At 42.5% G+C, this 12007-nt stretch overlaps 1 protein-coding gene across 1 annotated transcript; it reads left to right on the top strand.

The window, feature by feature from the left end:
- Positions 1-9840: 9840 nt before the first annotated feature.
- On the top strand, positions 9841-12007 carry LOC120844456 (cuticle protein 16.5-like). Its single transcript, XM_040216262.1, has 3 exons — positions 9841-9886; positions 10867-11611; positions 11880-12007. Coding segments are annotated over exons 1-3 (756 nt in total). The 5' UTR covers positions 9841-9877; the 3' UTR covers positions 11882-12007.

The raw sequence follows: 12007 nt of genomic DNA, 5'->3' as shown, positions 1-12007 counted from the left end.
CAAAATAAGGGTACATCTAAAGTCTGCTTTTGTTGTTAAAATTTACATTCGAGAGGGGTCTTAAGGTACAGCCCGAAGATATGCAAGAAACACTAATTGCCCTTGATGAAACAATTCGTTCATTGCTGGAGGAGCTCATATTGGAAAGGACTATAGCTGACTTTTATATCTTGAAATTAATGGCTGCCAACATCCCCAAATGGAGACCTTAGAAATATGTTTACCGACCTGACAGCTAAACTTGAGATATGTTCAGAAAGTGCGGATATATTCTTGCAATCCAGCGCCTTCGTAGCAAGCCCGGGTTGATCCCACTAGCCTCGACTGAACTCACCTCAGATGCACTAAGTTATCCGTGGCGCAACGTTCACCCAAGCCCATATGGCGTAAAGAGCCTACAAAGATGCCTCGGAATGATTGCGTTCTACAGGGATTTCTCGGTGAATGAATAGATTGTGGCAAGCCGAAATATTTTATCCTGCGCGAGGATAATATTTCGTGATTATCGTATGGTGATCAGATAAGGATTCTAAAAAATCAACTAGGAAAACAGTAGGTGAAATACCCCGCGAAAGAAACTGAGAAAAATAAGATGTCCCTGCATTCAAAATAAGCAGTGCTTGGGGAATCAAATTCGTCACTTGACGCTAAGGCTTTCCTCGCTGTACCCATTTAATAAAGTTTCTTCTAACCAGATCCGACAGTCCGTGCTACATATATGCAACAGGTCCCTTTTGGTCATGACTTGCACAGCGGCCACGCGTACCACGACTGTATGCCAGGAAAGGCGAGCACCGTCAGCCATTCTCATTTTTTCGTTGACGATATTGATCAACGTAATTTTCGTCCAGATGCACAAGATGCACCCAGTTTCTCGGATAGAACGCTCACCATTTTCCTGTCCGTCTGAGTGGAATTTATTGAACGTTTTCTCAGGTTGTTCAGCGTGGCCTGGTGCTTTACGAGTCAGCCAACTGCGTCGCAGGCATTTTCCCATGTCCAGATGCAGGAAATAACCACTGGGCTTGTGGGCAATCGTTCTGTGCAAACTGGTGAAGATGGTAGCGATTCTTAAAATGACTGACGGCCCCGTAACTTACGTACGTCTCGTGCGAGTAAATCGCAACGTTGTCTTCAACCCACTCCTTCACCTCTTCTAGAGCAAAGCAGGTGTGAGCGGCATCATCACACAGGTCCTCACTGATGATGGCAAAGCGGTTTGTAGATTTTCTTGCCGTCACTAGGCAAGTAAATATCGTAACTTTCTTTTTTTTCCAGTGGTATGCTTGCACTTTGTCAGGAAGCGTAGCACTGTTTTTCATCGTAAATCGCATTACCTTGCGTTTGTCTTATATGGTTGTGAAAAATCCAACTTTCAACCGTTACTTCAACGACTTTTAGGAAAGTCTCAGAATCTAATGTTTTTTTGGTTTTTTTCACAAGGTCGCCGGACTGCCATGTTGTAAGCACAATCTCTTCATCCTCTGGGATATGAAGTTCCACGAGTGTAAAAGACTGGCTTTTTGGGCAGTAATCATAGTCTCCTTAAAGACACAGACCTGTTAGTGGATGGCACAGAAATGCTGAGCTCATTTCACCAGTGTTGAATGTTGAGCCTGTAACACTCTTTAGAGCGGAAATACAAAGGTAATAATTGGCGCTGCGCACACAAACGCACACTTTCTGGTAGGAATACATTTGACCCATCTAGGGCGCAAGGAATAAAGTTTCGTTAGCCCTAAGCCGGAATTAGGATGCTTGTTTTTTTATATACGGAAGGCCTCTCGAATTGAGCGTGTCAGGAAGCGCTTTGTTACGAACGTTTTTTCCCCGTCGAGCATGACAGAGATCACGACCTTTTGGTTGGTATCTTGGCTCGAACATTGTAGCTCGTCTTTCGTTAAGTACTCTAGGGCAGCAGACACGTTCTCAGGGCTCACCTTGCACCTTGTGTAAGGATCCGTCTCATACCACACGCCATGCGTTTCCTTACCTAAAACGTAAACACTGTCGCCATGTTAACATTCCCGAGGTTAACATGACGACAGTGTTTGAGCTTTATTGTATATAGGCGGGGCTCGAGTATTTGTGGATTCTGCTGTCGGTCGGTGTGCCCCTTTGAGCCTGATATAATCACCCGGGACGCGAGCTAGCGGGGTGACGACAGGCATGACTGCTAAGTAAACAGGCATCGGCGGCCATATTTTGCGCGTTGAAGCGAACCCCCTTATCCTTGAGAGCAAGCGGGGAAACGCGGAAAAGGTTGCATCGGCCGTTTCGCCACAGCTAGCGAGGAGTTTTTTCTGCTATTTCCGTCATCAATTGCGACATAATAGTGATCTTCGCGAGGAAATGATTCTTGCTAGCCACAGAACACTATCACACAGAAAGGGAATGCTGAATATGTTTTTATTATAGATATAAATCAGGGATATTCTGATAGATAGAGAGAGAGAGATGGACATAGCGGGGATAAAGTGTCGGAGGACAATAAAGTAAACAAAGCTCCCAGTGGTCGATGACTGCAGGATCTCTTCTCGGATCCCTTGTCCGTAATATGATATCACTTTGTACACGGTACTTTCACCCCACTTTTACTGCGTGGACAATTGCTATAGTTATCAATGGCCTCCTTTAAATAAAAATATATAAAAGATGTGTGTTTGTTTCATGAAACTGGAGCTCACAGTCACTACTCTATAGGGTACCGCTAAGTGTAGGTTTTGAAAAAGGACCCTACTTCGAGGGGAGTTATGTATTCTTTCTCGATGAAATATTGCAACATGTTTTTAATAGAAATTAATGCCGGAATAGAGTAGGACAGGGTACCAAAATTTCAAAAGAGGCAAAGATTTTTTTTTTTATTTCCATTGGAATATTTCGTTGTTTGATTTTGGCCCCAGTTCGCCTAAATCTATAACGACTATCGTATCGCTCAGGTACCTAATACATATTTTTAAAATTAGATATATATAAGTAGAATACTATCTAAAAATTATATGGTGGCAATTATATTATTTCATGAGATACAGGCCTCCACATTTGGCCATTTCACGTTCGATCAGGCATGTTTGTCAATTTTTTGAAAAAAAAAAAATAAAGATATTTTAAACGAACATTTTTACTAGACATAACAAGAACGCTTCACCCATTTTTTGTTTCTAAAAAGTATTAAAATTCTTATAATTTTATACTTTTAGTTAATCACGTTCAAACGTGCTCCCTACATCAGTGCGCGTTAATCCAAGTGTCCACCACTCCATGCCTTACGAATTTTCCTGTCCCGATTTTTTTTTCTGATCAAAAATAAGTGTGGATTCGTTTATACCAGACACTACACAACGGCATATAAAACATCAGATAATTTAAAAATGTCGACAAGCCACCCTTTGGTCGATCTAATATACCTCTTTGTCTCTTGGCTACCTAGGGTTCGAGACCCGTCGTTGCTCTTCAGACAACAGTAATGCCATGCCAAATGTGTAACACCTTCGATCTGTTTATCGTTATACTAGATAATATTATAACTCAGTTTTTGCGTAAACTTTGAGGGCTACAGCACTGCAGTTTGCTCAAAGTCAGCCCCAAACTTTTCGCCTTTTCGTGAACCTCAAGGTTAATATTATTAGGCCATCTACTCCTTTCTTTCTGCTACCACTATTGCTGTCCGTTAAGGCACGCTCAAATCTCAGGACCGATACATTTATACTGTGACGGCCAACTTAGTCAAGGTACGTAATAGTGCAGTGCGCGCTCCGAAATCGCACACGCAGGTAGCATTAGTGTCGGGAGGCAACACAATGTTGCAAGAAAGCGAATCGCCAGAATGAAATACCACTGGGAACTAATCCGCGACAAGTAACACAACGTAGGGTTATTTTCCAATATTTTCCAATAACAGATAACTTTAATTACTTGCTACCTTTTTAAATATATTAGCATCACTGGAGCAATACGAGCAGAACATTCAGAATGTTCAACAAGATAGAAAACATCAGGAAGGAGAGAATTGCCGAAAAAAAAAACGACTATTTCAAAGACCGGTCACTGGAACCACTTAAAAAAACGCGCAGGGCATGTACAAATATACGACGGACAAGAATCAAGTAACACAACGTCGAGTAGGCTCTCCGTCGCCTTCCATTTTGTTTTTATTCATCTCCCGGACAGGAGACAGCTCTTCGTGTTTATTTGTTTTCTGTCTTTTACACCGTCTCACCCTTCCAAATTCTTCGACGTCTCCCGCGACCTGCACAGACATCAAACACGGTTCCATACCCCCTCGACTCGCGGCTTCAAAACTCTGGTAGCTGACGGCGTAGCCTCTCGCAAGGGGGTCGAATTCTCTTTTTTTTTTTATCTACGCTACTTTATTCTAGCACGCCCTTGAGGCACGGCTGAAAAGCGCCCACCGCGAGGTTAAGAGCATCGTCTTGAGGGTACGGGCGGTACTTCTTTTGGTTTACATTTTTGGGTAGACTGGTAAGTCTACTCCTCACTTTACAGTCAACGGTCAACATAAAAGGGGAGGGGGGATTAGGCCATCTAGAGAGTGCTGACAAAGAGAGAGAGAGAGAGAGTGAACAGATAAAACTGGTGTGATCCTCTATTGTTTTGTGAGACCGATGGCCACGGCTTCTCTCGCTCTTTATGCCCTCCCCTCCCCTGGCCTCTACAAATATTGGTATGAGAGTGAGAGCTGATGAACGATTGATGACCCGTAACCGACACTTTTTTTCTGACTGGTCGAGATTTCGGTCATGGAGTGTCCGCCGTTCCCATGGCCGTCTCTTAATGAGATGTTCAAAATTACGGGCAACGGAAACCTAGAGTTTCAGTGCACACTTTGCTTGCAAAAAAACACACACATTGTGATCAGAAAGAATCACAAACTCTATCTACGGAAACACATCTAGGTAATCCGCGACAACTGCATTCTGTATTGGCTACACATTGTAACGTTAGAACCGAGTTTTTTCGTTTCTTGTGAATAAGAGGCGAAACACCCGAGTCCAAAGGGAGCTTTCGTAGATCTCTTCTTTAGCTCCGAGTCTCGTAGTGGAGGGAGACGCCGATACTGAGCATGCGCACCGCTAGCTTCGTCTGCACAATTCCAGGGATCATTTGCGGAGGCCGTGAGCTAGCGGGAGTGTGTGTGTGGTTGCAGGTTTCAGAGCCTTGTCAGTTTACAAGTGAACGGAGTGCCCCTACGCTCCTTATCTTAAATACAATATTTTATTTCCAAAAGGACTAGCATAATACGGGCATTTGAGAAATTATAGGTGGTGTTCCTGAACTTTTTTGAAAAATATCAAAATTCATTGTATTGTTTTCTGGGTAAGTGTACGGATAAAAAAGTAACGTGAAGGTATTCTGTAACGTAACGAGTAATGTATTCCGTTACTTTTAAGCGAAAGTGATTAGTAAAAATAATTCATTACATTTGAGGCTCGGTTATTTATAATTGCAACTCATTCCATTTTTGAAGTAAGGAGGACAAGTCTGCTGCTAGGTCACGTTTGCAAGTCAGCTCGTATTGTGTTGACCACATCATTCAATTATAATGACACGTTACCTAAAACCTAAAAACGTTACCTGACCACATCATTCAATTATAATGACACGTTACCTAAAAATCCGGATGTAAAATAATTTCGTCGACACTATTAAACATGACACAACGTACAGGACGCTTCAAAATTACAAAGTAAAAAAGAAAACGAGGCAAATTTAGAAAAGAAATTAACATTTTCCACGGGACGCACAATGGCATAAATAACGAAGAGGGATACGTTTTATAGGGAAGCATTCTGTAGGTATTTTTTTTATTCTTTAGTTCCAGTCACGTCTTTGTTGTAAAACGACTTAAATGCTCAGCCACTGAACCTGATCAAGAACATGCGCAGCGCACAATGCTTCGCCTAGTTTTGGTTGAGGATCTCCTTAACCCTCAGATCATGTAACTCTATTTCACTTTCTCGAATTTAAGTAGCTTTAATTTTTTAGATCGCAGCTTTCAGGCGCCCGTTTCCGGTGTGAGTTGCGTCGCCGTCGGCGTCGCCCTCACCGTCGGCGTCGGCGTCGGCGTAACCGCGAGCCCCCCTCCCCCTCCCCTACTCCACCCCCCCGCCCCCCCCCCCCCCCCCGACCCCCCGAGGACCTCGCGTTCCTTTGGGAGGAAATCGGGCACCTTCGGTGACCTCGGGGAGGTGGGTCACGTGACCCCCCCCCCCCCTTCCCTCCTCGAGGTCACGTGACCCCCCCCCCCCTCAGTACCCTTTCACCATAATCCTCAAGAGCTGCGATCTCATTCGGCGTTACAGGGAGTTGTAAACGGCTTCCACATTTTTTATGCTCAAGTCCCCTTGCCCCGTGCACTTTTCTTGTAAAAAGGCACAGAATTCGAACGTTGAACGCGCTTGAACGTTCCATAGGCACCATGACTGCAGTGAGTTTGTTTTCAGATTACCATACTTTTCCAGCATCGTATTTAAAACGAAGTTACTACAGTTTTAAGCAGTTTCTTGCGTCTCACTTTACGATTGTCTAACTGTGTGTCGCGACATCTTGTCTAAGCCTCGTGTGCACTGATTGGCTCATTTAACAAACCTATAGTATTTGCGTGAAAAAGATAACCCGGCATCCTTTGAAAAAATTAGCAAGCAGATGTAACACAATATATTATCCGATTTACACTCATCATCAGATCCTTATGACCACCTCTACATTGCGAGAATGAGCACGCGTAGCTGACAGGCCATCCGCGTTATGTGCCATCTTCTGAAGATGATGGTGGATAACGGTTGCCAGGGATAGAGGCGTATCGTATTGTCGACTACGTATGCGTGTAATGAGAAGGTTGCTGAATTAATCAACTCTGACAAAGGGCAGCTCCGCATGTCAAGATCACTGTTGACCAGGTCAAATTCGTTGCTAGTCTTCTCCACTGGAATAATACTCTTTCGAAAGTACAACGCTCCATGTCACTATGCCAGCATTGTGCCACAGTGGATCGAATAGCATCATGATGAATTCATGTTAATGATTTGAACATTTAACCCGTCGGATAACCCGTGAAAAGGCTTGGCCATTTAACCGGTTGGATATCCCGTGAAAAGGCTGAAGCCTTTTCACCCTCCCCTCTAGATATTTCGGACTAGTAAAGAAAATCAGTACCGGAAAAGAGGGCGTGGTCGAGCTTATTTTAATTTGAAATTATATATGGATATGTATTGCTACTGTCGTTCTTCCCTGCATAAAAGATCGCGTAGAAGGTCATTATTGGAAACTCGTTGTCACGAGGCACTACTCGTCGCATGCTTAGGGGTTCGGAAGTTCGAAGCTTTCTCTTTTTGATTGAAATAACAGTGCCATTGATAAAAAATAAAATTAAACAGAACAATAAATGCGGAGATGAAAAGCTGCTGTATTCTCGCATATTAAGAGGCTCAGAACTGTGAAACATGTTCCTCCCACCAAAATGTGTACAGGCAAAAAGAAACACGTCCCAGGAACGTGAAGCGAGAAAATAAAAAAAAGTAAAAAAATTGATTTTTTTTTTAATGGCGTGCTGAACTTGAACAAGTCAGAAATCTTCCCTTATGAGTTCATTTATTCCTCAACGTGCAAAAGCAATAAACACATTATTTTGTATTCTGCAGATGGCAATCATTAATAGTGACTGTGGTGTTAATTTGAATGCGATACCTCAAACAATCTAGACGGAAAAAAATTACCAAGTTTAGAACATAATTGCCCTTAGATACATGTTTGAACATTCTTCGAAACTCATCTTGAATAACAATAATCATATCCTAAGATAACACTTACCTAGGCTATGCATAGATCCTTCTTAGAAAGTGCAAGATCTCTTCCATAACTAGCTTCGGCTATAGCGCACTTCAAATATGGCAGAAACGACAATCGTCAAAAACCTGTCGTTCCTTTTCGCTCCTTCAAGAATTATTCCTTTAAAATGAATCATGCCAGAACATTGAAATAAAGGAAGTTGTCTTGCGCAAGGAAGGCAGCACCGCATGTAAAAATTCAAAACGAAAAATTAGGAATATACGTACCTCACTGCTTGAATCCAAATGGAACCGCCCGCCGGTCTTTCGAAGTTAAACGAACTTCGAACACTTACCCTAAAAAGTACGAGGTTCGTCGAACTGTCGACTTTTCAGGATTCGAAGGTTCGAAAACGTTCAAATTCTCTAGACAAATAAGTTCGAAAGTTCGACAATTATTGACTTCTCAGCGGTAGGAGTTCGAAAAGCTTCGACTTTTTAGTGCAAGAAGTTTAAAAGTTAAAAAATCATCGAATATTTTAGTCTGTCAAGTTTGAAAGATAGACAAGCATCGAACTTTGCAGCGTAAAAAGGTCGAAAGTTCGAAAAAGATTGAATTTTCTAGCGTAATAAGTTCAAAAGTTTAAAGAGCATTGCATTTCTGAATGTGCGAAGTTCGGAATTTCAAAAAGCGTCGAACTTCTTAGTTTATCAAGTTATAAAACTCGACTTCCGTCGAATTTTTCGATATAGCAAGGTCGAAAATTCGTAATCTTTCGAAACTTTCGACCGCTTGGTTCGATCATCAAAACTTCGGTTCGAAAAAAAGTTAGCGGCATCCCTTAGACTATGAAACACACATGTGTTATTGTGCTTCCGTTCTCAGATGTTAGTTTACCACCCAAAGAGCTCACGTTAATACGTGTGCCCCATCAAAAGAGAACGTATAAAAAATATAATCAAATAACTTTGTGTTCGCCGCGGGAGGTACTAAGTAACTCAAATCAAGTATACACCTCAGATAGTTGATATCGCTGGAACATTTCGTGATAATCTCTCACTTACAAAGGTATATATAATCAATCTTGTCAACCCGCGTTTACGGCTCCGCCGATTGCGTTCACCCCAAGATAGGGGCAGATACCACTATTTAATTCTATCACATTTTTGGTATCAATCAATCAATCAATCAATCAATGTTTATTTTTCTCTTGTACTAACCAACTGCTCGAAAGCCTACTTGGTTACCTGTTGGCAACCTATAATGTCAAGACATGTGTTTTTATTAGAACCTCGTTCTGCATTTAATTTCAATCAATCACTTATAATTAGACTGTTGATTTTCCGGTGTATATTTCTAAGCAAAATTGTCGAACGATTTTGGTGTTGATTCATTTTGAAATATCGGTGTATTTTGATTAATTGTTTTAGGCGTATGCTAAACACAGTGGTACCTAGTCAAGCAATCCAAGATAAAACTAAAAGTTTAAACATAAGACAGGAGGATTTTGACAAAAGGAGCAGTAGCTAAATATTACTCTTCGATAATCAATGATTTTTTAAACAAATTTTGTGTATTTTGTGCAAACAAATGTTTATTGGTGGTTTCGGTTTTGTCTGGATGTATATGTGTCACGAACTTGCAATTGTCTCTAGGAGATCGTGATTCAAATGGTAAATTAAGAGATATAGCCAAATTAAAAAAAAAAAACAATACAACACTCTACGCGGGATGCACTACGCCGTAAAAGACGAAGAGGCATTTGTTTTATTCAATCACAATCTGGATCTTTTCTATTTTTAGTGCCAGTCACGTCTTTGTTCTTAGAATATTTAATTGCTTAAGCACTAAAACTGATGAGGAATATTCACAACACACAATGATTCGCCAAGGTTTCGGTGGAGATCTACTTAACCCTCAGATCATGCAGCTCTATTTCCCTTTCGGAGAATATAAAACAGCGTTAGTTTTTTTTTTGTTTATTGTTTTTCATATTGAAGTCACCTTTTACAGTGCACTTTTCCTATAAAAAGGCACAGAAGTCAAACGTAGTCAGCAGTTGGACGGACTAGCAAGCTCCATACGCACCATGACTGGAGTGAGTATCTTTTCCAATGTCTCTCTACAGCTACGTATTCAAAGCAAAACTATTCCGATTTTACCTTTTTTCTTTTGTCTCGCTTCATGATCACCTAAGAGTGTGGCGCCTTATCCTGTCCAAGCCTCGTGTGCACTGAATTCCTTATTTAAGAAACATACGGTATTTGCGTTAGAAAAATAGCCCGGCAACCTTCGAGAACGTAGCAACCACAATTTATCACATTATTAACAGTCCGATATAAGCTGTTCAGCAAAATCATTATGACCATATCTACTATGCGGGAATGAGCGCTCAGAGCTGACGCGCTATCCGAGTTATCTACTATCTTTTGATGCGGATAGTGGATAACTGCTACAAGAGATAAGGACGTATGGTATTGTCGATTACTTATGCGTGTAATGGGAAAAGCTGCTGACTTAAGGACTTTGACGAAAGGCAGATCCTGATGTTAGATCACTGCTGACCAGTTCCACACATTCGTTGCTTGTCTTGTTTACTGGAACCATAACCTTTCAACAGGACAACCCCACACGTCACTAGGCCACAATTGTACTATAATGGGTTGAAGAGCAAGTTGAAAAATTCCAGTTGATGACCTGCACCATTTAACTGGTCAGACATTAGTAATATTGAGCACATATGGTATGTGATGAGGCGTCAGCTGCTAGCTTTTCAAACCTCCTTGTCGTTATCTACAGGAACTGCGCGAAAGGCGCATACAAACATGGTATAATCTTATTCAACGCACTGATAAAATATTTGTAGAATTCATGCCAAAATGATTGGCAAATGTTCTGCACGGCAAATATGAATGAACGTTCTATTAATTTGTTTATAATAAAGTTCTGGCTTCGTGTTTACTGGAGATTCCCACATTTGTGGCGTCGTCTCGTTTGTAAAATATATATTTTATAGAGTTGAAATTTTCCACGATTTCGATATATTTCGAACTAGTTTCAAGGTTTCGTTATTTACAGCTCACAGCCTGCTTTCTTCTGGCTTTGGCCAGCAGTGCCATTGCTGGCAACGTCCTCGGAGGCCTTGGCTACGGAGGACTTGGCTATGGAGGTCTTGGCTACGCAGGCCTCGGCTACGGAGGCCTCGGCTACTCCGGCCTTGGCTACGGATACGGCCTTGGCTCCGGCTACGGTCTTGGGTACGGTCTCGGCTACGGCTACGGCCTCGGCTACGGTCATGGTCTCGGCTTTGGACACTCTGGCCTGAGTGGTTATGCCGTCGCTGCTCCAGCTGTGACCAAGGTTTCTACTGTGCACCATGCCCCAGCTGTTGCCTCTTACGCCGTTGCCCCAGTCGCCACCTATGCTGCTGCCCCAGCTGTGACAAGGGTGTCTACTGTCCACCACGCCCCAGCTGTTGCCTCCTACGCCGTCGCCCCAGTCGCCACCTATGCTGCTGCCCCAGCTGTGACCAGGGTGTCTACTGTCCACCATGCCCCAGCTGTTGCCTCCTACGCCGTTGCCCCAGTCGCCTCCTACGCTGTAGCCCCAGCTGTCACCAAGGTTGCCACCGCCTACCACGCTGCTCCAGCCATCACCACCGTTGCTCACGCTCCATCCTTCGGCTACGGCTACGGCGTTGGACACCTCGGATACGGCCTTGGACACTTCGGCTACGGACATGGTCTCTCCAGCTACGGCCTGAACTACGGTTATGGTCTCGGCACCTATGGAGACTACGCCACCCTCCTCCGCAAGAAGAAGTGTAAGCTACAATATCACTTTGCTATATCTCTTCCTTAAGTATACATTCACTCACTCTTGAGTCGGACTGAGTTAATTCACATTATAATTTATTTATAGTTTTGATGAGCACGGCCTTTAAAGAAAATTTTTTTGTGCTCCAAAGCGCGACATCAGATTTGATTGTGGAGAAAGGATGGTCATAGACTTATTATAACTAGTGCTTTAAATTTATGTTTACGCGTGACGAAGAGTGCAGTAATTACTTGTTTGTGTCTTCTTTCTTACAGAAAGAGGAAGCTACCTCCTGGGTTTCCCAAAGGTCGAAGAGAAGAAACACTCAAGGATGCAGTCTTTGTTTGCATTCCCATCTTCTGTACGGAATGTGAACTCCAAATAAATTATTTTAACTACGATA

Source organism: Ixodes scapularis, unplaced genomic scaffold, assembly GCF_016920785.2.
Source record: "Ixodes scapularis isolate PalLabHiFi unplaced genomic scaffold, ASM1692078v2 PGA_scaffold1__304_contigs__length_218370807, whole genome shotgun sequence".
NCBI classification, from domain to species: Eukaryota; Metazoa; Arthropoda; class Arachnida; order Ixodida; family Ixodidae; genus Ixodes; species Ixodes scapularis.
This window is presented reverse-complemented; position numbering and strand designations above follow the sequence as displayed.